Source organism: Eucalyptus grandis, chromosome 7 (genome assembly GCF_016545825.1).
Source record: "Eucalyptus grandis isolate ANBG69807.140 chromosome 7, ASM1654582v1, whole genome shotgun sequence".
Lineage (NCBI taxonomy): Eukaryota > Viridiplantae > Streptophyta > Magnoliopsida > Myrtales > Myrtaceae > Eucalyptus > Eucalyptus grandis.
The window spans coordinates 48,683,395-48,706,943 of record NC_052618.1 but is presented as its reverse complement, the minus strand read 5'-3'; the positions used below and the strand labels follow the sequence as shown (position 1 = coordinate 48,706,943).

General features: G+C 41.2%; 3 protein-coding genes across 4 annotated transcripts; 2 read left to right on the top strand and 1 right to left on the bottom strand.

Annotated features, from left to right (window-relative positions):
- The first annotated feature begins 7,698 nt into the window (after positions 1-7,698).
- Positions 7,699-10,121, top strand: LOC120295409 (SNF1-related protein kinase regulatory subunit gamma-1-like). The gene is made up of 5 exons (XM_039316530.1): positions 7,699-7,867; positions 8,114-8,556; positions 8,813-9,079; positions 9,164-9,336; positions 9,842-10,121. The coding sequence occupies exons 1-5, from the start codon at positions 7,699-7,701 to the stop codon at positions 10,119-10,121; spliced, it is 1,332 nt and encodes a 443-aa protein (XP_039172464.1).
- Positions 10,122-10,460: 339 nt separating this feature from the next.
- On the bottom strand, positions 10,461-13,650 carry LOC104453972 (probable LRR receptor-like serine/threonine-protein kinase At1g14390). Its single transcript, XM_010068642.3, has 7 exons — positions 12,125-13,650; positions 11,843-11,976; positions 11,509-11,752; positions 11,226-11,419; positions 11,116-11,147; positions 10,887-10,998; positions 10,461-10,781 (listed from the first exon to the last, which is right to left on the bottom strand). The coding sequence occupies exons 1-7, from the start codon at positions 13,380-13,382 to the stop codon at positions 10,548-10,550; spliced, it is 2,208 nt and encodes a 735-aa protein (XP_010066944.2). The 5' UTR covers positions 13,383-13,650; the 3' UTR covers positions 10,461-10,547.
- A 3,463-nt stretch (positions 13,651-17,113) lies between these two features.
- On the top strand, positions 17,114-23,237 carry LOC104453971 (protein IQ-DOMAIN 31). Of its 2 annotated transcripts, none has more exons than XM_010068639.3 (7): positions 17,114-17,286; positions 17,757-17,905; positions 18,613-18,897; positions 19,770-19,913; positions 20,117-20,185; positions 20,804-21,803; positions 22,827-23,237. In XM_010068639.3, the coding sequence occupies exons 2-6, from the start codon at positions 17,837-17,839 to the stop codon at positions 21,257-21,259; spliced, it is 1,023 nt and encodes a 340-aa protein (XP_010066941.2). In that variant the 5' UTR covers positions 17,114-17,286; positions 17,757-17,836; the 3' UTR covers positions 21,260-21,803; positions 22,827-23,237. The 2 variants fall into 2 exon arrangements, with proteins under 2 accessions (XP_010066941.2, XP_018715265.2); XM_018859720.2 differs by lacking the exon at positions 17,114-17,286 and adding an exon at positions 17,431-17,595.
- Positions 23,238-23,549: the final 312 nt, after the last annotated feature.

Below are 23,549 nucleotides of genomic sequence, written 5' to 3'. Positions count from 1 at the left end.
AATTCATCGGAATCGTAGGTGTATCCTTTACATGATGTTTAATTACTTGAGCCGGCACTAATGTTTCGCCCGAAATGAAGTGAAAATGAAGCTTAATCATAAACTTTAAAAGTTACTCATTATTCGTCTGTTCATAAATCAGAAGACTTTGAGGAGGGTTTAACCAAATTCTCTTTCCTTCTTATTTACAACACATTGGACAACGTGTTTAGCTTTTTTTATTCATATATTATACGAGGCAATTCATATTTCAATTGTGTCTTCTATGAGAATTAAAATGGCATTCATATTACACGTGGAGTTTTATATTGATGCACGTAGATGAAGGGTATGCGTGTTTACATAGAATTAATTAGGATTCTTATATGTTATCTTGTCACTACACGCACCACGTGCATCTAATATAGCTGTTACTTTTGCAACTGCTGGTAGTTTAATAGCAAGCTCCAATCCGCAGTTTCGACCCTTGAATGCTTGGGAAGTGTTTCGCCCCTGAAGGCTTCATCTTGCTTATTGATGTCTCCTTCCTTTTCGATTTTAAGATCTAGAAAACTCTAAAATATGTGAAAGCAACGATCATCTCATGAAATAAAGTCAAAGGAAATTCTTGACCTATGCCAACGGCACACCACCCAATTTAATCTTCCTTCCTATCTTGTTACAAGACCTTTCCTTGCTCCAAAGGGCTCACTTCAAGTCAAGCCAATTAATAAGGTCAGTGAAAATCGAGGGACATTGCGAAAGTAAATATCAGAAAAATGAAGCATTGATGATGTCACAGAGGTTGAACTTTGCAAAAGATAAGCATCAAGATATCAAATTCAATTGCTACAGGGACCCACATGGTCATCAGGGTCGTAGCTGCTGCTGATGAACCGCTAAAGTCTGACTAAGATGCGGTGGTTGTGTATGTATGGAAAATGCGAAGTCCAACGTTTCATTGTCATTTCCTAATCCGAAAATGAAGGTTCAGCTATGGGGATTGAATGAGTCACTTCCTTGCAGCTTCATCATAGTCTATGAGTGGTTGACATTTCTTAAAGAGTAACATGCTCTAAGCAAAAGCAACTTGGACTTTGAATATCCGATTTTGAAAAAAAATAAAAAATTGGGAGGGAATATATAAAATTAAATGAACCAATCTGTCGATCTGGCTGGTTCTGCTGGTAGTACTTATAGTTATATAGGAAGAAGCAACAGTTGTGCCCTTTGTAAACAGCTTATTCAAAACAAGTTCAGATGCCAAGATGGTGAGAGCCTTTGAAATGTCTCTCTTTAGAACACGACCATGGAGGAAAAGAAAATGAAGCCTGCTGGTGTCGAAGATGATGATGACGTTGAGAGTTCTTCCACAGGCACTAATGAGGTATTAATCTTCAAGATCTATCTGCGAAAATTCTTTCATGAGATCTTTTCCAACTAGTTTCTGTGGACATCATGAGTTCGTGTCGTAAAAAGCGATCGATCAGAAAAAGTTTTCTGCTTCGAGTTGGCATTCTGTTATGGAGAGTTTCCTATATCAAGAGATATAATATAATTTCTTTTTAGTTTTTCCACGAGATATATCTCAAAGAAGTCTGCATATTGCTGCCAGACATTTTGACATTACATAGATATATTCTATATTAATTTGTGAAAATTCATAACGTTAGGGAAATGTGGTGCCACACTGACTCTAGTCTTGAATATATTGATAACTATACGATTTTTCTGATATTCTAAGAGTGTGCATGGAAACACTCCAAAAAAGTGTTTCCGAACACTTCTGTACGGAAAATGTTCGGGGAACAAAAAAAAAAAAAAGAACAGTAAACGCGTTTGGTTGCGTTTTTTTTTTTTTTTGTTTCGGAACGAAATAAGAACAAAAAAAAAAGAAACAACAATTTGTTGTTTCTTGCTCTAGAAACATTTCTTGAAGAAACATTTCTCTTCTCTCTCTTCTTCTTCTCTTCTTCTTTTCTTCTTTTTTTCTTCTTTTTTTCTTTCGCCGGCCTCGGCCATGGCGGCGCGACCGGCCGTCGAGGCTCGGCCTCGCCCAGATCCGGCGAGGCGAGCGCCGCCGGCGCGGGCGAGGCCGAGCTCGCCGGCCGTGGCGAGGCATCGCCCGCGCGGCGACGCCGAGCCTCGACTTGGCCGGGCGAGCTCGGCCTCGCCGGATCCGCCGAGGCCGAGCTCGCCGCGCCGGCGACGCTCGGCCTCGCCGGATCCGGGTGAGGCCGAGCTTGCCCGGCCAAGGCGAGGCTCGGCGTCGCCCGCGTCGGCGACGCCGAGCCTCGCCCAACCACGGCGAGGCTCGGGGCCGCCGAGGGCCGGCGAGCCTCACCGTGGCCGGGAGGCCGCGCCCCCGTCGGCCGGTCGCCGGAGGCCGGTGACCGCCGAAAAAAAAGAAAAATAAAAAAGAAATGAAAACATGAAAAATAAAATAAAAATGTTTAAAAAATTAAAAGAAACAAAAAAAGAATAAAATTTACCAAACGTGTTTCGTTCATTTTTTATTCTCAGACCAAATGTTACCAAACGCATTCTTTTGTTTAAAAATTGTTCTCCTAATGTAAACACTTTTTTTTGTTTTGTTCCTGTGAAATGTAAAAGGAATGTAAATGATTCCATGCATGCCCTAAGTAATGCGGGATATATAACAGGAAGAACACGGAGTCCGCATCAAACCGGGCAGATTAGCCTCAAGTCATTGCTTTATAGTGAGAAGTTACCAGCAATTAAAAAGGTAAAGAGCCTCAACTTGAAACTTCGAGGGAGATTATGGCTTTAAGATGATCATTAAGTGTGCTTTCTTTTTTTTCATCTGAAATGTTGCATTACTCTTAATTTAATTCGGAACCATCTTAAATTTTCATGTTTTTAATGATGTACATCAATGTCCTTTTTATGGTGTTGTAAGTGGAGGGTCATGATGTTGGGGTCCTGTGCCAATCTCCCCTGAGGTATAGAGGCCTGGCCCTTCTATGTCCGGGCTCGGGGGCCCGTGGTGGATTTATCTGAAATTTGCGATGATCTCCTCTAACAGTTCTAACCTAGAAGAATAACAATTTTCCAAATTACAACACGTGGCATAGATCTATCTTTTCCTTCCATATTGTGATTAATTTAATTGTTCAACCGGATTTTCCAGATAATTCAGTTAAGTAGTTTTGGATGCGTGCTTCGTTCTTTTTGACGTGGCAAGCTAGTAAGTTTCTTATGCAATGTCTAGATTGAAAAGTATAATAATCTTGTCATGAAATTAGCCGGGAGATACTTACCTTACAATTAAGATCCTAGTCATATATTTTCCCTGTTAACTACTAAAACAATAGCTGACCAAAAAAAAAAAAACTACTAAAACACTCAGGTTTTTGACGATCAATGCGTTGATCAGAAGCCCTTGGAAAAGACTTCAAAAACTTACTACTCATCCGACCACATGATCGAGGTTCGTCCTTCAAATAGCTATATTTCATTTTCAGTTATCCTTTGATAATAAGTAATACTTACAGTGAGAAAAGGATAGAGGCGTAAGGAGAGATTATTCTGTAAATGGCCTATATTTCAATGGCGCCAGTCTTAATATCAAGAACACTTATTTAATCATCGTCTTCTGGAAAAAAAAAATTATGATGTTTCTGTCCTTTTAGGCCGATCGACTCGAATCAGCTAGAGCTCAAATGGGTCTGGTCAGAGAAGAAAACCAAAGGCTAAAGTCCATGTTGTCCCAAATTGTGAAGGACTACCAATCTTTACAACACCAGTTCTTTGAGGTTGTCCAAGAAGAAGAGAAGGCCGAGATGGAACCATCACCGAACAAACTTTTGCTTCCTCATAACCAAGAAAACAATGAAGAAGCTGAACTCTTGTCCCTCACCCTGGGACTGAGCTCGAGCCAACTGAAGACCGAGGGGGAGAGGAGAAACACATTAACGATGCAGAGTGAAAGCGCAAAGAATGGAAATAGTGACATGAAACAAGAGTTGTCACTTGGCTTGTATGACGGAAAGATCATGAGTCGTGATCATGAGAGCTCGAAAGACACGAAGGAAGGTGAAATTTTAAAGAAATGGCCGCCAAGTAAAGTTCTCAAGACCGTGAGAAGTGATGATGAGCAGGCTTTGGAGCAAACCCATTTGAAGAAAGCTAGGTTTGCGTCAGAGTTAGGTGTGACGCATCCACTGTAAGTATTTTTAACTGTTACTGCTATGACTTTGCTACGAGCAACTTTACCACTCATTTTCACAATAACCACAATGGATAAATGAGTTTCTCTATAATTCTGTTAAAGATGGGAATAAGCATGGTATAGCGGGAAATGAGGACGGACCATTTGAGGAGAATATATACACTCAATCTGTCATGACACTTTGGCAAATATATCACAAACACTTCAATATTTTGACGTGTTATTATCTCAAAATCTAAATTGAATAAATTATTTTGAGAAGATCCCAATTCATTTCCACTCATTAACTAATTTGTTTTTAAGATCACCTCATTAGAAAACAGTCTTCTACGTATACGTTGAAAAGAACTCGGTTTAATCTTAGGATTAGATTTTATTGAAATGGATGATATAAAAAAACGCATGTTATTCTTGACGCACAGATGGAAGATGGATGCCACTGGAGGAAGTACGGACAGAAAATTGCGAAAGCAAATCCATGTCCTCGATCATACTACCGTTGCACTGTCTCGCCATCTTGTCCAGTCAAAAGCAAGTATGTCTCCTTCGTGCACACAATTTTTCCATTTTCCAAATGTATGCATTTTTGATCTAAACTTAGATTAATATGTCCACTATAATTGGCAATATCACAGGTACAAAGATGCGTGGAGGACATGTCCGTCTTGATCACCACTTATGAAGGGAATCACAACCACCCTCTTCCTGTCTCGGCCACGGCTATGGCTTTCGCCACATCTGCAGCCACTTCCATGATACAATCTCACTCATCGACCTCACAACAACAACAACACCCTAGCCTGCCATCTCCGACGTCTTCAGGCCCTGCTTCTGCCACGTCTACTAGTGGCTTGTACGGACTCGATTTCGCGGGCGATCGAAATCCAAAGCTGCCTCGACTTTATTTCTCTAACTCTACTTCGATTTCGACTTGCAATTCTCACCCCACCATCACCCTTGATCTCACCTCGAGCCCTGAATTCTCCAATCACGATGGATATCGATCCTCTTCATGGTTCCCATCTTTACCGAAACTCCCTTCAACATTTCTCAGCTTCTCCTCATCACCACCTTCATCATCATTGCCGAGTCACTTAGATACCGCAACCCATAAATCATCTTCGGGCATTGGTCCTAGGGTTTTAAATCATGGGGTGCCACCCCAACATCAATTGTACCTACCCCAATTGTGGCCAGTTACCAATACCCAAGCTTCTCATCCACAATCTTTAGCCGACAAGTTCGGCGCTGAAGTAACGAAAGCAACATCTTCGAATTTATCTTCCCAATCCGCGTTAGTAGCCGCGATGACCTCGTTCGTTGGCGACAGGGCAACTGGCTTTCTCGGTGATAAAGGAAAGGAAGGAGGTTTTGGGCTGAACTTGAAGTTCGGTGATGATCCAGCGACACCAATTGAATTACTCCGACCATCCCCGCAAGCTGATGGTATATCGTGTGCTTCTTCAAGCTACATGGACAATCCAATGGCTTTGGGCTCTCAACATGGACCGAAGAGCTCGATTTGGTTTCCGCATTCATCAGTGGCATTATCCACATCTAAGAAGAGTGCCTGTGCTTCAATGTCTCCTGCCGAGACCAAGGATCATCTCATTAAGTTTCTTGCCAATTCTGAAATGTGACATTTGGAAGGAACGAGACAATTATCATAGAATAGAATTTACGTTATGCTAGAAACATAGAACCCTGAGCTTTAAGTAATGAAGACCCCAAACTAAACTTCCACTTGATTAAGGTTTTTGCAGCTTGATTATATTTTTTTACTTCATTCCTTTTTCTTTTTTTTGCATTAGATGGATTAACCATGTAAATGTGATAGTTAGACGAACGTGAGAGTGTATGCATTATCTTTTCAACTATTTTGAGGTAGAGTAAATAGAAAAAAAGTGGATAAAGATGATCTTTGTAGGGTCTCCACGTCACGCATGTAGATGAAATCACCCCAAGAAGTGTACAGGCATCATATTCTCAATTGGAATTCAAGGAGAGAGATGAAGTTGTGACGTCTCTTGATTAACTCACTCGAGATATTATTCGCTTTAACTTGTTCTATTCCGAATCTCATAGCTTTGTCTTTTGGTATATAGGCAAGCATTTTCCTAGAAGATCGTTCATCCCTATAGTGTACTAGTCTAGGCTTGCTTGCCTTTGGAGTTTCAAAGTAAAGCTTACTGTTACATTAAAAGGTGCACTGGTGAGTTAATTCCAATTTTCACATGAGTTAATTCTAGTTTTCACATATATATCTCATAATTGCTTTCCTTTTGCTCAGTGTATAGTTCACTTCATTCATGCCTCCTTCGCCATCTTAAAAACCTGTCAGGAGCCATACCTTGTCCAGGCCCTTTGACCCTGGGAACCACTCCTCTCTCTTGTCGGATTGGGTCGTCATAAAACCACCAACCTCTGCCTTGTTCATCCTTAAACCACACACCTACTGGAGGGGATCCCGCTCTGATACTATATTTTAACAATTCTGAATTAATTCACTTGAGGTATTATTTGCTTTGACCCGTCCCATTTCAAGAGATTACCAATCCTAATAATGCTCTAACTCGGGCTCACTTAACTTTGAAGTTTCAACGCAAAGCTGGTCGTTACGTCAAAAAACGTTTCCATGAGTTAATTCCAGTTTTTACAAATATATCTTATAATCGCACACCCATGTTCGGTGCATAGTACGGTTCATTCTTGCCCCCTTGGCCATTTTAGAAGTTTGTCAGGAGCTGCGCCTTGTCCAAGTCTTCTGGCTCAGTGACTACTCCCCCCTCGTTGGATCGGGTCCTCACAGAAACGTTTTAAACACTAACTAAAATGAGCATAGAATAATACCTGCTTTTGCTGTCAATTATATACGAATTCACTGTATTACACAAAACGCAAATGCAAACGTGAGCCATAAATGAACCTTCACTGAGCTTAGTTATACGTAATTTAGAGATGTAGAAAACATACGATTCAACAAACATTAATCCAAAAACTCATAGGAACATTGCCTTATGGTCATGTTAGAAATGGGCCATCATTCTTATCCTCTTTTTTTGTTTTATGGTCATGCATTGCCAATAGATTAGCTTTCGTTTCATCAGATTCAGTCCATTGAATAATTTCTGCCGAGACGATAATGCGTGATTGGGCCGAGTGGAAATGCCAGCTCTTCGGTCAGGCACGAAGCGCTAGAGTCCGGCTCATTCGGGCACTGCCGACCCACTTTCGCTTCCCATCCCGCTCGCGGCACGGTCATTTCTCCGAGGGCGACACGTCTCTCGAGTGCGGACAGGTGGCGAAACCCGGCTACATGCACATCAGACAACTGCCATAACTAACTCCGAAGAGCGGTTCATAGGAGAGACACTGGAACAGAGAGAAGAACAGCGAAAACCAAGACAACCCTGAAGCTAAGAACATCCTTCAGGCATGTGAAGAGATCCATTATTTTTTCTTCTTCTTCCATTTTTTGGGTGTTCTTCGTGAAATTGCTGATCTATTCGTGTCGGGCCATTTTAGGAATGGCACAGCCACAAGAGATGAAGGGAAGTGAGAAACTGGCGAGCTGTGATGCATACTTTGAGACGATTCAATCCAAGAAAAGATTGCCCCCTTCAGTGCAAGAAAGTCTGACCTCTGCATTTGCAAGCATCCCGGTTTCTTCATTCCCACAAGTTCCTGGTGGCAAAGGTACTAGTTATAACTACACTTTCTTAATTACCAATTTCTCTGTTTTTTCCCCTTATTATAAGGACGAAAAAAATAAGGTTTAGGTTTTGAAGGAAAATGTGCATTTTGTTTGGGAATTGTAAGTTGAATAAAAGTTTGATTTTTGGAATGCGTGAGTGTACTTGTTGTGATTAGATCAGGGATAGTTTATATTTTGTGGTATCCCAATTTTGAGTGAAATGGATTGCAAACCCAATGATGTTGTAGTGATCGAGATCGAAGGAGATGCCTCAGTAGCTGACGCGGTTAAGGTTCTATCGGAGCACAACTTAACGTCAGCTCCAGTCAGGAACCCCGAAGCAAAAACGAGTAAAAATTGGAGAGACAGATATTTGGGGATTGTGGACTACTCGGCCATAATCTTGTGGGTGTTAGAGAGTGCAGAGCTCGCGGCGGCTGCTCTGATGGCAGGTTCGGCGAGTGCAGCAGGTGTGGGGGCAGGGGCAGTCGGCGCTCTCGGGGCATTGGTGCTGGGCGCAACTGGTCCTGCTGCAGTTGCTGGGCTCACGATTGCAGCAGTTGGTGCTGCTGTGGCCGGGGGCGTGGCTGCTGAGAAAGGTCCAGGTAGAGATGCTTCCACCGCTGCGGACAATTTGGGGCAGGATTTTTACAGGGTTATTCTGCAAGAGGAGCCCTTCAAGTCCACCCCAGTAAGGCTAATTAAATTCTGAGCAACAATTAATGTAATATAGCGTATGAGTTGTTGTTGTGTTAAATGCAAATTATAGTCAAATTGCTTGTCAATTGCAAGCCTGAATCAGAGTTCCGTAATACTGGTTGAAGCTTATTACAAGAAGCTAATTTGTGAAGCATTGCCATTACCCTGAGTATGAGTATGTGATTTTGTAGAGTGGACTTGGTCACTCAAAGTAGATATGAAAATGTGTTCTTTTGGGGGTGTTTCAGGTGAAGTCGATAATCAAATCATTCCGGTGGGCTCCATTCATACCAGTGGCAGAAGATAGTTCGATGTTGAGCGTGTTGCTGCTACTTTCAAAATACAGGCTACGAAGTGTCCCCGTCATTGAATTGGGAAAGCCTGACATAAAGAACCTCATCACTCAATTTGCGGTCATTCAAGGCCTCGAGGGTTGCAGAGGAAGAGATTGGTTTGACTGCATTTCCGAAATTGCTGTTGGTGAATTAGGACTTCCTTTTATGTCACCTGATGAGGTATCCTATTCATAAGATCTCCATCTGTAACTAGAAGATTTATAGATGATCTTAAGTTTGAGGAGCACTTGTTGGCTTGGACAGGTTGTTAGCGTCCGAAGTGACGAACTGATTCTGGAGGCTTTTAAGCGGATGAGAGATAATCAGATCGGTGGCGTTCCGGTTGTGGCAGGGCCAAAGAAGAAGATCGTGGGAAACATAAGCATTAGAGATATTAGTCACCTGCTGCTGAAGCCCCAGCTTTTCACCAATTTCAGGTATACTGAGGCACCAAGTGCCTCTAGTCTCTCAACTTGGTCGAGCTTCTCTGGTTGGTAAATGGATTTGTTAAGAGGGCACTTGTTGAGCACCAATTAAGTAAAATTTGTTATTTCCAATGCGATGTTTCTCTCGTAACATGGATAAACGGTGCATTAGAAATCATAATATTTCCCTATTTAGTATGGTTGCAGTGCGTCCCATGGCCCCATGGGCACTTATTAACTAGACCTTTCTTAAAGAGTGTCCTTTGGTAAATGCTGCGGTGTCACATTACTTTTGCATCATCCAAGTCCATCTCAGTATCAGCTTCCCCGAATATTCATGAAGGTCTTAGCTTGTTGGTAGGACAAATTACTATTAATGCAAACAAGAATACGACACTTCGTAAGCTCTTTCTGTGGAAACTGATTTATCTGGTCCATTACTTACTTTCTCTTGCCTCGTGTCTAGTCAGTGGTAATTGGAGTCGTTATTAGCTTTCTCTGAGAAACATTTTCGCAGGCACCTAACTGTGATGGATTTCATGAGCACTATCATCTCGACAACTCAAGAAGCCGGCAAAGTCATACCGCCAATCACATGCAAGCCTGATTCAACACTCGGCAGCGTGATCCACAGCCTTGCCTCGAAGTCGGTCCATAGGATGTACGTGGTGTCTGACGAGGAGGAAGTTGTGGGGGTGATCACACTTCGAGATGTAATTTCTTGCTTCATTCACGAGCCTCCTAATTATATCGATGATTACATTGGGTTCTCGGTCAAGGAGATGCTAGATCGATGAGGCTCTTGTTACTGGTGTCACTGATGTGCTCCAAGTACCATGAGGCAGGCAGAGATTGTTATGGAGGATCCTGTATGTCCTTATAAATCTGACTCTTCTGATTCTCTAGCATTTGTCAAATTCCTTCCCTTGGACTATGTTCTCACCTTACAGCTTGGGAATGTAAAGTCTGATTATTTTATAACCTAGAGATCTCGTCTAGCACGACGAATCCGCGTGCACAGAAGTGACACCAGTTCTTCATCCTCGTGACGAAGCCCGTGTTGTACCATGTCTATGTGCTCACACGCGTGCCCCAATGAATGAGCGCAAACCGAGATCACTAGAATACATAAGCAGTACTTTTTGAACACTAGGCTTTATTTCTTTTTGTCTTAGTAATTACAGGGAATAGCATTGAAAGTACATAGTGCAAGAAGAGAAGCTTTATATTCTTGTACTGAGGTTCTCACTGCTGGTCCAGCCTTCTTGAACCTGGATCGAGTACTGCAGATTCCAGAGAACATCTTCTATCGAAGGCCGCTTGCTCGGCTCTTCCGTTAGGCAATTCACCGTGACTTCGACTGCTGTCTTAAGCGATTGGTATGCGAAGGTGCCACGAATGGATGGATCTGCCGCGCTGCGTAGCTGTGAGGGGTGTTCCGTCAGGCTCTTCTCTAGCTGCAATTCCAATTAGCAGGAGAAATCAGTTCCATCGGAAACGTTCGGCTTTTGCAATGCTAAAAGTGAATGAGAATAGGCGACTGTTCTAGGAAGTGCAAGTACCTGTTGTTTCATGTCGTCCAATTCACTGGTGGACTTGACCAGCTTCCCAGTGATGACTTGCAGGAGAATCTTCCCAAGCTGATACATGTCTTCTCTTTCTGCATCTTTTGGACTGAAAAAAGGAGAGAACCTCCATTTGAGAATTCCTTCATAATAGCGGAAAATGAAATCGAAAAAAAAGACGAGCGGCACGCACATGAACGTTAATAGAGATTGGAGATTGTAATACCTGCTATCGTTCGATGCGGTTTCAGAACCCATCTGTAAAAATTGAGGAGGTAACCATCGTCAGCTAAAAGATGCAAGAGAGATTTTGGAGTATGATGGAGGTCATCTCACCTTGAATGGCAGTGGAATGTGGTAATTGCTGATTTTCGTGGTGAGACTCTCATCAAGCAGAACATTGTCTATCTTCAGGTCATTCCCAAATATTCCAGGAGCCATCCCGGTGTGCAAGAACTGGACTCCCCTCGCCACGCCTATGGAGATCGCCATTCTCTGAGGCCATTTGAGCATCTCTTTCCTTCTCCAATCTACACATACATCAGAAAACATGAAACCGACAGGCGGATGACACAGGCATTTGCCGCAAGAACTGGTCGTTTCTTCTCTGAAATCTTACCTGTGATGTGATTCGCTAGCGATCCATTCGATAGGTGTTCAAGGACGACAAACACCGTGCTGGCCACATTGGGGTGGTCCTGATAAGTGACAATGCAGTGTCCAAGAAGACTGACCAAATGGCGATGCCTTAGCTTGGATAGATTGTCCAGTTGCTGCACAATATTTTGTGGCAAACTTCTCTGCTTCAGTTTCAAACACTTCACTAGGACTACCGTGCCATCTCTGAGCCAACCCTTGTATATCTGCATAATAAATCAAGGTATCCCTCTTTAGCCGTTCGTGTTACGCAGAGTTTCAACTAAACATTTGAATTGTAAAAGAAAATGCTTTACCTGTCCTTGATTTGCCTCTCCCATCAAATTGCATGGATCAAAATTGTTCGTTGCGTCTTCAATTTCCTCCAGAGTGAAAACATGATAAGGTGGGAGGCCCAACGTCATCAGCCTCATCGTTTGAGGCATTCGCCCTGCCGAAGAGTTCAGCATTTTTGCATGTTATCTTAAGGCCATTCGAATAAGACTAAAATTGTCTCCCATGTCAATGTTAGACGGGATATTCCTTGTCATTTCCAATAAACTGAGCGATAATACTAAAGTGCAGATGAGAGATCTTACTCGAATCAATGCTTGACTTTGGAGAGCCGCGAAACGACAGTTCATCAGCATATGACTTGGCGGGCTTGCTATCAAATGATCTTCGTGCATCTGCTCTCCTGACCAGCACTATGATCAGTAGTCCGAACGCCCCTGCAATTCCAACGGTGCCTCCAATTACTCCAAGAACGAGACTCAGTTTGATGCTTGACCCTTTTTTCTCAGCTTTAGCCGGAGGCTCAACTGCCAAAGCTTGTTTCTGGCAATAAGAGTAGGTGTGCTGATAATTTGAGTTCCCTCCGGACAAGCAATTCCATGAGCTGATCACTGTCCGGTTCGCCGAACTTGACCCGACGCATGATGGAATGTTCCCAACCAAAAGATTGTGTGAAATGTCGACGTAAGTGAGATGACCACCGCATGAAAGGTTCGTTGGAAGCGCTCCACCGAGCTGATTTTCCTGTAAACTAAGGTAACGAATCGAAGGCAGACTGAAAATGAAAGATGGGATATGCCCAGAAAGCTCGTTGGTCGAGACATCGAATCGCTGAAGCTGACCCAAACCATTCAAGTCACTAGGAATTTCAGATCTGAACGAGTTGTTCCTCAACAGAACACTCACAAGGGTATCTCCAAGCAACGGGAACTCTGGTCCGAGAAAGTTGTCGCTCAAATCCAGCTCTTCAAGAACAGGTAGGCCCTTAAGATCTGGGACACTCCCATTGAGCAAATTATCAGACAGAACAAGACTCCTGAGGCTCTTGAACGAAGCGATGGACTGAGGAATCTCCCCGTAGATGGAGTTCGAGCTGAGGTTGAGCACCACGAGCGAGTGGAACCGGCTGACCTTGGCGGGAAGCGGCCCCCACAGGCCCAGGGACACGAGCGAGAGCACCGTCAGGTTGGAGAGCTTGGTGAGCACAGTGAAGAAAGAGTCGATGGAGAAACTCGCGGAGAGAGTCTGCTGAGAAACGGCGAATCGAGCGGGATTGGGCCTCGCGCCGTCGCGAGAGGACGAGTTCTTGGTCCCCACAATGGTCAGCCCCGTTATGTGATTGTCGGTGCAGGCAATGGTGAGAGAAGGCGACGGCGGGAGGTAACAGAAGCTAGTCCAGTTTGTCCATCCCTGGAGAGCTTCCGGGTACTCCAGCTGCTTCTGGATTTGAAAGAGGACCCTGGTTTCGCTCGGACTGAGTTGAGCCATTGCAAGCGGAACGACACCCGCCATCAAAACGATGGCAGAGAACGAGAGACCGAGCAAAACAGGGGAATTGGCCATTTCCACAAGCTTAAAAATGAGGTTCTCTCGAATCTGAGCGGAACCCAAATCACGCAACACTCATGAGTAACCACAGCGAAGGCTCCCCGGCATTAAAAGCCATAACTGAACCTGCAACTTCGCCCATACATGGCAACCTAGGAAGGGGAGCTCTGAGGTTGGAAGTGGGAAAGGAGTTGCAGAGAAGACCTTCGTGGGGTCACGGAGAGTTATTATGAAGACAGAGTGCTGTACTGAAGTTCTCGTACTCCAAGGAATTTCAAAATGATTAAAGTATGAAGTCAGGAGCAAATCATTTAGTGCCCAAAAGTTGCAATCTTTCTGGCTAGGGGAAAAATAGATAAAACGAATTTGTAGTAGGTGAAAAGGGTGTGTCTGTGTAAATAATTCTGTGTGAGAGTATTAATGGATCTGGGAAAGCGACGGTTGGGAAAAGTGAGGCAGAGTGGCAAACCATGAAAATCGCATCAATCACAACACGGGTGGCAAAACTTTTCTTTTTCTTTTATACTAGAATTGATATACGATAACTATAAAAATTAAGATTAATATAGTTTAAAAAACTCCAAACTAATATATATTGGATTCAGTAATTTGATGTTAAAATTTAATATGAATTAATGGAGGATAAATTTATCATAAATATATTAATTTTGAGTTTTTGGTAATCAAAAAATCAATTTTAAAATTATTGTGGATATATTAATTTGAGATTTTTTGAAATTCGACCTTAAAAATTAAAATGGGATTAATATTTATATTGGGTATCCACCATAATCTCACTTGTTCCCATCATCACATGATTCGTCAATCTTTGTAAAGTTAAATGTTAATGCTGACAAAATTAGATTTTCTTTGGTTTTCTTTCATATCTTTTTTTGGCTTTTAGTCTTGTTAATTTTTGGGATCTAGAGCTACGGAAAGTCCGTGGCACGAGGAGACACGAGTGGGGTCCATTCTTCTCCTGATCACGCGCTGCGCCGGGGGCCATCATCGGGTTCCCCAGTTCGCGTAACGTGGGCCGTCGATTTCACGGCGACTCGTCAGTCAACGCTGCTGCGAATTCAAGCTGCCACCGCCAGCAGTTTTCCTTAAGCCCCGGTGGACCGCGGGTAGCAGGCGCGAGGGACATCGGCGTCACGTGCCGAGCGCACGTGATCTTCCCCCCCGGAAAAGCTGGTGCAATCACGAGCTCCTTGTACCGACGTTGAAAAGTTCAATATTATCCTCAAAAATATTAAGTTGTCGGCAGAAGGTAAGGCCAGCGCTCATGAAGTCATAATGATCTAGTCCTTTTCGAGATTGATTAGACTAGAATGATCCCACTAATTTCATGATCATGGAAATTAATTCCAATGCGTTGTTTATTATTTAGACATCAAACGAGATCCCCACATCCCCATTAATAAAATGATTAATGATACTATGCTTAAAGGTGATTGATTCCTCGTCCAGTTTAGTTCCAAAGTGAAATTTGAAATTGGATTGGTTCCTAAAATTAGAAATCAAGGACGGATTAATTGGTCCTACGACCAAGAATCGATTTGGTTTAGTTTTGCTTCGATTTAATAAAATCAATCACTTTTATTTTTCCACTACTTGATGCTTCGTGTTATGAAGAAATAAAAAAAGTTTAAAGAAATAATTAAAATATGTATATATAGTCGGTCCGGTTCCTTTCTAGAATTAGAAATCGGATTGTTCGAACACCGATTTTAGTTTTAGGAATCGGAAATGGACCTAACTAAGCTAGAGGCATCAAAATAAGTGCAACTTCCCCGCCTTCCCGGCGGGATTAGTTCTACCTAATCCCATATTACCCTAGAATAATTAAATTTGTTGTGATTTGATTAGTGCTTTTTCGCCGATTCAATGGACGATTTGGTATGTGTAATATGGCAGTTAGCTCTTGTAGAACCAGACAACATATAAATGTCGCTTAGAGAAAGAAACAAAAGCTAGGATTTGTTTAAGTTTAGGAAGGAAGGGGGACGTGAGAAAAGATAAAATCCGCGATTAATCTGTTATTACATGTTCGTGGTTGGTAAGATGTTGGAGATTTATATGTTTTGGCAGAGGTTGCACATGATATGCCTCGGAAACATCGCCTTTAGTAATTGCAAATAAAAGACAGAGAGAGAAGATACACTTAATATTTGATTTCTTCGGGATATAAATAATTGCTGAAGCCCTAAGCAATCGACCTGAATATGCGGCGATTGTGTTCTGCTTCTTCCCACGCAATTGCCCATTCTTGAATTGTTTTTTATTTTATTTTTATCCTCTTTTCAATGCGATAGGGATCACCGCCGAAGCTGGAATTGAAATAAAATTTGAAGTTCCTGATTTGTATTTAAGAAACTATACTTCAAAATATAAAGGTGAAAACCATGAAAAACCTTCAATTATGTCAATGTCCTGATTTTTTTTTTGTGTCACCAAAAATTCTAAACTTACCCTCTATGATACAAATGCCCCTAACTTTGTTTTCTGTGTCATGAAAAAACCCACATATAACCTCTATTTTAGTTTTCATCCAAATATGTCACACTTATATAAGTTTGAAAATTTTTATGAAAAAAAAAAAAATCAGATTATTTGTATCATAATAGATAAGTTTGTCTTTACCAAAAAAAAGAAAGAAAGATAAGTTTGGATATTTTTAATTACAAAAAGAAAATCATGATATTTATGTCTTAGTGGACATAATTTGGATTTTTTTTTTTTTTGTATCAACAAGCTAATTCTCTCAGTTTTTTTAACATGTCACTTTCAATTAAATACCACATAGACAAAGTAAATGTTGTATGAAACAAGCGTTCTTCTCTCTCTCTCTCTCTCTCTCTCTCTCTCTCACAACAAGCCAAATGTATACATGTAGGCTCCTTTAGTTTCAAGAGAAGCCAAATGTATACATGTATCTAGGTTCCTTTAGTTTCAAGAGAAATGAATGATGTGGAAAACATTTTATTAATAATCACCATTTATATCGTTTAAAAAATGAATGAAAATGAAATATTTTTATTGTCTGTAAAAATATTTAAATATAAATTATTGTCAATATTGCAATGACTTTACATTAACTAATTATTTCAAGTAATACAAGCAATCGCTTTTAGGAAAAATGTTTTCTCAATAATTTATTTTCCGCTAAATAAAATAAAGCATAATTTTCATCCAACCACGCATCACGTGATCGGGCCCAATTAATCATAGTCGGTGATGCCGAGAAGCCCCGCGCGAGCCCGACATGGTCCAACGAGCACCGGCCAATACCCAACTCAGGCGACAATCTCCTAGATTTCAGCCGGCCCTTTCCGGAAAGACAGAGAAGCTAAGGCCCACGGAAGTGACCCATCTTTTTTCGGCGGGCCTCAATTCTGGAGACCCAAAGTGGGCCTCAAATTGCGTCGTTGGAAAAGCCCAAGCCCAAAGGTCAATCGCGGATGTCCGTGCGATTGTCCGTTAGGGTTGGGGGGACAGGTGGGGTCCAGCTATTCCCCTCCCCACCATCCTCCTCGTGGTCCGGTCACGAGTCACCCGCCTGCGTCCACGTGGCCACCGCACGCACAGTTAATCAAGCGGTTAATCACTCCCGATGACAGCTAATGCGCGTGCGATGGCGCCGAAACGGCGCCGTCAGAGCGATTAATGAAATACATTTATGTAAAAAAGAGAAAAAGAAGAAAAATGAAAAATAAGCTCCCGATTTTGTACTATTAGGAGTGGAAGTTGCGGCGTCCCTTTCGTCTCCGCCAAAACTTGCCGTTGCGGTTTGTTCCACTGCAGGAGTGACAACCGACGAGCGGGAGCGCCAGCCAGCCAGCCGGCCGGTGGATCGCTCGGCCGGCGAAGAGCAGCGGCCGCCGCCGTCGACGCGCTCCTCGTCGTCGTCCTACTGAAGGTGCGCATTTGCTGTTCGCGGGGCTCTCCGTACGGCGCTCGAGACTTGTTTTTGAGTAGATCTCCCCCGTTTCGAAATGGTTTTTTTTGTTCTTTGGACTCGTGAAGTCGATGCGACGGAGCGGTTTTAGGATGGAGTTGGTGGCTTCGTTTCGTTGGAGTTTATGCTGAGCAGTGGCGGATGTAGTGTTCGAGGCGGCAGATAGAGCTCGTGAGCTGGTCGGTAGTAGTAGTAGTACAATGTCTGTAGAGGGAGAGAAATGTTCTGCGCTCGAGCGTGTGCGGCGATGAAAAAGAAGATAACTTTGAGGTTATTACGTTGATTTGATTGGATTTTGGATTTCGCACTGTTCACGAGTGTATTATTTTTGGATTTAGGTTGTTGAATTTCAACGAGTTGCTCATATGTTTATAATGGATTGAATTTGAGAGTTTTCATAGTGAATTTTTGTTGCTTTTGTTCTTCTGCAGGTTGTTCTATATATATATATATATATCCGGGAGGGTTTGGTTCCTTTCTTTCCCGGTTAAATGGGTAGAACACCTGGAAAATGGTTGAAGACCTTACTGCTTGGCAAGAAATCGTCGAAGTCTCGTTTGCCAAAAAAGGAGATGTTTCGGTATGATGTCTTTTAAATAAACAAGCTCTCTTATCTTGCCTCGGTGATGGAAATGTGATAGATTTGAATAGCCACACAGCCGCTTGTGGCTAAAGTATCTCGTTTCTCGAATGAGTTCTACTGTAAAAGCTTCAGTGGCTTCTGATCCTGTAAGGGTACTTATAGTCATAGAGTACCCCTATCATTGGTATCCAACTGAGGTTTTTGATGTGGTCAGTGTAACGATGGTGTATCATCTAACGGTTAGGTTCTCTTTATGTAACCAGCTACTGTGCATGTGCATAGGGGAAATATCCCAAACTGCTGACTGAGGCAACCTATAGTATTGACAAACTTATTAACAAAGTAGATTCTGAGTTGTGATATTTTCTCTCTTCACGTGATTGCAGTTCTTGCCCTGGAAATCTATTATATGTATGTGTCCAAATGGATGGATTTGGTTCACTCACTTTGTACCTTCTAAGTTGTTTTGGGACTGGTGCCTCAAATTGTTTATTAAAATGAAAAATGCGTAATGGTAGTCGAAATTCTTGTTGTGTTCTGTATCTTCCACTCTTTGTTCATTATCAGTTCTGTATCTTCACTCTTTGTTTAGTATCAGTATTGTGCTTCTTTGATCTGCTATTCTTTGCAACTATGTTGACTCTGTTTGTTTGATGTTTGTTATTCTTCATTATCTAATGGCATTTCTTCTTTTCTGTGGAAAGAATTCTGGACATAAAGGAGAGGCCTTAATTCCGTCTAAGACACCCTCAACTGAAATTGTTGTGGAGCCTCCTTCAAATTCATTGCCAATTTCCATTACAAATATTAGGAGTGAAGAGGACTTCGGGAAAGGGACAAATGCTGTTGCACCTAATGATGCTAATATTCTTTCATCTGAAAATGATGGTAACACACATACAAATGTATTGGCCCTATTAGAAGATACTGAAAATGATAGGCTTCAGAAAGCAGCTATTAAGGCACAGGCTGTGTTTAGAGGATATCTGGTAATCTTCTGTAACCACACTGTCAGCTCCCCTTTACCGTGCAATTTATTTAGAGAATCTTTCTTGTGCTATATGTGTCCTCCTGGCAAGAATTTTCAAGGTGCTTTTGTCCTTGGGGTAAGAGTACTTCACAGTACTTCATATGTATTTTAAAGCTACTATTGTTTGTGTATAATTGCAGGAGCCGATTGGATAAGTTTGTAATAGGTGAGACTAATAGTGTCTCTGACTGAATTGTCCATTGGAAATGTCAAAATGATAAACTTCTATGGAGCTACTGATTTTTGTTTTAAACTTGCTTGTAACTTTTCTGCTTATGTAATCGAGCAACTTGGTTTAATAATTAAATCAGTAATTTGGAGAATGTTTCTTACCTTTGAATACATCCTACTGTTGATATTTGCAATATGAGATGTTCTCGTGAGTTATTCCTCTGATATAGGACAGCCCATGTCAAGTGCATGCCAGTTACATTATGATGCCAGGAAAATCTAAGTAATGAGTCTTTCTAGAATCTTTGAATTCTTAGGTTTTTTGGTCCATTTGACTGACCTGTTTGTTAATAAGTCAGATGGAAGAGGGTATTCATGTCACAAGTTTTTGGTGATTTGATCAATTTACGAGCTTTTGAATCACAAGCCTTTTTTATCAAATGGTGATTTGATTGATTAATAAGCATTTAAATCACAAGCCATAATTATCAATAACTAAGTTTACATTCCTTCCAAATATTGCCGAATGAATTTCTGATGCATTACTGATATATGTGTTGTGTCGTATAGTTCTGCTCCATTTCATGCTTTCTTGAATTTCATTCTTTTTCATTCGGATATACTGACCTCGTGTTCAAATGTGTACTATGCCCATGCCAGGCTCGGCGTTCATTTAGAACACTCAAAGGTATTGTGAGGGTGCAAGCATTCATCCGTGGCCGCTTGGTCAGAAAACAAGCTATTGCCACATTTTGCTGTGTGCGAGGCATTGTAAAGATTCAGAAATTAGCTCGTGCTAAAAAGGTGAGAAAATTTCCCACTCTGTGACTGAAATCCATGCACTTTACTCATAACCTTTAGTTTCAGTCTTTTTGTTTTTATATGGACTGGTGACATACTGGACTCCACGTACTCATATCACCTTTGTTTTAACTGATTTCAGCATATTTTTCCCTTTTCTGCAATTGTGCTTACTTTTTTTTTGTTATTTTTTCTCTGTTAAATAGGGTTGGGAATTGTGCAATCCTTCAGCAACTGGCCAGGATAAACTGCTTGAGGATGTGTTCATTCAAAAGGTGAGATCTGTATATGTATTCTATTTGTGTGTGTTGGCACAAGCATGGGGTACTTTTCTTAATTTGGGTCAGAAGAGTTACCCCTTTAGATGAGCAATCTTCCTTTAAATTGCAAGTATTCGGATTTCATATGTAAGATTGCATTGCTTCTGTATTCCTTCAAAAATCATGCTCTGTTATAGAGGGTTCCTTTGCATGAGGAGAAAGTATGATTCCTTGGAGTTGACGTTTGTTTAATAGCTTTGCTTAAAAGATTCTGTATGCTGTATCTGGGTTTCGGTGTGATGTATGAACTTCCTGCTTCAATCGATGACAAATAACTTTACTTGTTATAGGGAGAATATGTCTTCTTATAAGAAATTTTAAGCAAAGAAAGTTGATGACCTCCTTAAAGAATAGGAAGATGGTCTCCGTCATCAAATTCTTGGAATTTGGCCTATGTAAGTAGGTTTCTTTACATGATGCCTTGATGTGATATGTGTGTCCATCGGCCTAGTTGATGCACTAAACAATTTTCCTTGGATAAGTGGTGATAAATATCCTGTCATGAATGATATTTTAAGCTGGAATAGGCACACGAAATACTCATTGCTTTGTAATCATTATTTATACTCTCAGCTTCTTGCTTCATCTTGCCCTGCAAATCCTCTTCATCTTCAATATGGTCATGGAGATCCAAATTCTGCTTATATGTGGCTTGAACGATGGACAAGGTCTCGTTTTTGGGAAGCCTCTTCACTACCAAAGGAAAATTCTCAATCATATCCTCAGTCAAAGCATCAAAATCTGGAAGACGAACAGCGTAGCCACAAGCAAAGTGTTCGCCGACTGCCTCGTACAAATGTTAAGACTGACTCCAATGGCATATCTTCGGAATCCAATAAGCCTGAATGCTACCCAAGAAATTTTTCTGGTCACATTGCAGATTCAGTTCAAAATAAATCAGAGAATGAGATTGAGAAAGTAAAACTTAATTTTAGAAGGACTAATGATCTTTTAAAGGAGGTTTCTGATGGGGTGAAGGCTGATAAAAGAAACCAGATGACAGTCTTGGGAATGAACCAACTTCAGTAACCTCTGGTTATGCAGCAAGATGTCAGTCATTCATCTGAGGTGGAGCAAGAGTCCAAAATTGAAGTACAATCGGAATTTGAACTGAAAGGAAATTTGAAATTAGCAGCCTCTGAAGAGCAAGTTGATGAATTACAAGAACATCTGGTAGTTGTTAGTGCTCATCCTGCAGAAAAAAATGGTCCAATTGAACAGAAATTGGGCTTGAAGGATGCTGGCATGAACGGAAAGCATGAAAAAAACACCCATAGAAGAGCTTCTTTGCCTGCGAAGATTGACCAAAAAGAGAATGGGAAGCATCCCACCACAAGAGTGCCCAGCTATATGGCGCCGACTGAATCTGCAAAAGCCAGACTAAGAGGACAAACCTCCCCTAGGCTTGCCCAAGTTGGGATTGGTATGAATGAAACAAGGCGGCATTCATTGCCGTCATCCACCAATGGGAAAGTAGGTTCATTTTCACCAAGAGCTTCGAGACTTGTCGAAGCATCTGGGAAAGGAACAATTAGAAGTGATAAATCTCTTACATCTTCCAGAGATTTTGGTGGTAAGAACTTAAGTAATGTGACTTTTGTATTACTGTAATGATAGCAGGTGTGAGCACATGTTTTACATTGTAATGTGCTAGTTATCTGTTTATAATTTAAAGAAGAGAATCATTCTTTTAAAATCAAAGGGTTTCCTGAGACAATCATGATCCTTCGACTACATAACATGAAGTGTTTGTGTCCAACATCTTGTAGAACAAGATATCAGTGAAGAAGTAAAATTTCTAGATCTACTGCCAGTTCCATGCATATCATTCCACTATACATAGTTCAGATGCAATGGGCCAACTCTGGACCAGTCTCTTGATTGAAGTTACAGTACTTGGTCAAATTTATAATGAGATGGATTCTGTTAAACTTGACATATTCTATCGAAAATATGCATGAAAAGAAAACTATTTTCCTGCAAGAGTTACTTCAAAATTTCTTGTAAAACACATGATCTCACGAAAAGATAAAGGTCTCTTATAAGAAGGTTAGGAATGTTCCACTGAAACGGGCCCATTTTTCTGGACTGTAAATGAAACTCTTGACACCCACAAATCTGATAGATTCTGTTTGTGATGCCTAGCATAAAGAATTATGGAGTTGTAATGCATCAAATTACCTTTCTTTAGGTTTTGCATTTTGCACCTCATGCTGAAATTTATGTTAGACATATATCTTTTAGCTTTATATCAATTGAATCTAGTTGTTGTTTGACTCGTGAGCCATTGTAGTAGATCTTTTGATAGACGACAATGAGATTACATTCCAAGAACCTTACTGCCTTCCAACTGGCCAATTATCAGTCTTGCTTGGATCCGCATTTCATGTTATCTGACATCTATTTTCAAATTTCTCTGATGTTTAATATGCTTGTTTGAGCCTGAAGAGGAAAGATCCGTTGATTGATATTGTTACTGCATGGTTTTTATGTGTGCTACCTTTCTTCTTCTTTATGGTTAAAAGTGCAGATTGAGCAAGGATTTGAATTGTCCTATATCCTGTGATTAACCATTTTTATTTTATACTAATTCCAGAGAAGCCGATTAAAGTAGAGTGGAGGAGGTGATCTTGTATGGCATGATGGTCTCTCTGGACTTTACATAGAGAAAGAAGTGAGATAACAGAAACTGCTCTTACTTTTCTGTTCAGTGCCTTTTCCCGCAGACAAGTTCTCAACTCTGGCAATGTCCCACGCTCCCAGTTAATCATCATTCAAGATGCTAGAACATGTATGGGATATTACCATTTCCTGTTTAGGGGTGTTTTACCCTCTGAGCAATTGGGTGGTTAATGTGTTTAATTATCATATGGGCCTAAACATGTGCTGCTTTTTCTTAGGTAATTGTTCTGTCTATATTTCCTGTAAGCACTCTGTTTTAATTTATGAATATTTTACAAGACATGATAAGATTTCATTCTACAAGTATTAGTTATAAATGGGGTCACTTTTGCCTTTTCAATTTTCCCATGGAGTTGACACTAATGTGTTTCTCCTTGTGTTCCCCGCTGAGATCTTGTGATGGTCTTGCCTGTGTAATGAGTTGAAATTCCGGTACATCTTATATTGTTTCTCTTTCTTATGTACCCTATGCCAGACATTAAGCTCGTGCTCTTTATACAAGTTGGAACTCTGGGGAGGCCAGATCCATCTAGCATGGTTGGCATAGTATGGCTCCTTTGCTGCTAAATTGACAGGTCAAAGTCACAAAAGTATCTGTTTTTAGTGACCTGAGTCACGGCTACGATAGATCAATAGA

What these genes read in the sequence shown, in the direction of transcription:
- LOC120295409 (XM_039316530.1), top strand. Translation starts at nt 7,699, where the DNA reads ATGGCACAGCCACAAGAGATGAAGGGAAGTGAGAAACTGGCGAGCTGT. An exon ending in ACAAGTTCCTGGTGGCAAAG is followed by an intron (nt 7,868 to 8,113) that starts GTACTAGTTATA and finishes ATGATGTTGTAG; the next exon opens with TGATCGAGATCGAAGGAGAT. An exon ending in CTTTTATGTCACCTGATGAG is followed by an intron (nt 9,080 to 9,163) that starts GTATCCTATTCA and finishes TGGCTTGGACAG; the next exon opens with GTTGTTAGCGTCCGAAGTGA.
- LOC104453972 (XM_010068642.3), bottom strand. Translation starts at nt 13,382, where the DNA reads ATGGCCAATTCCCCTGTTTTGCTCGGTCTCTCGTTCTCTGCCATCGTT. An exon ending in AAAGTCAAGCATTGATTCGA is followed by an intron (nt 11,977 to 12,124) that starts GTAAGATCTCTC and finishes ACTCTTCGGCAG; the next exon opens with GGCGAATGCCTCAAACGATG. An exon ending in GAGAGGCAAATCAAGGACAG is followed by an intron (nt 11,753 to 11,842) that starts GTAAAGCATTTT and finishes TTTATTATGCAG; the next exon opens with ATATACAAGGGTTGGCTCAG.
- LOC104453971 (XM_010068639.3), top strand. Translation starts at nt 17,837, where the DNA reads ATGGTTGAAGACCTTACTGCTTGGCAAGAAATCGTCGAAGTCTCGTTT. An exon ending in CTGTGTTTAGAGGATATCTG is followed by an intron (nt 18,898 to 19,769) that starts GTAATCTTCTGT and finishes TGCCCATGCCAG; the next exon opens with GCTCGGCGTTCATTTAGAAC. An exon ending in AATTAGCTCGTGCTAAAAAG is followed by an intron (nt 19,914 to 20,116) that starts GTGAGAAAATTT and finishes TCTGTTAAATAG; the next exon opens with GGTTGGGAATTGTGCAATCC.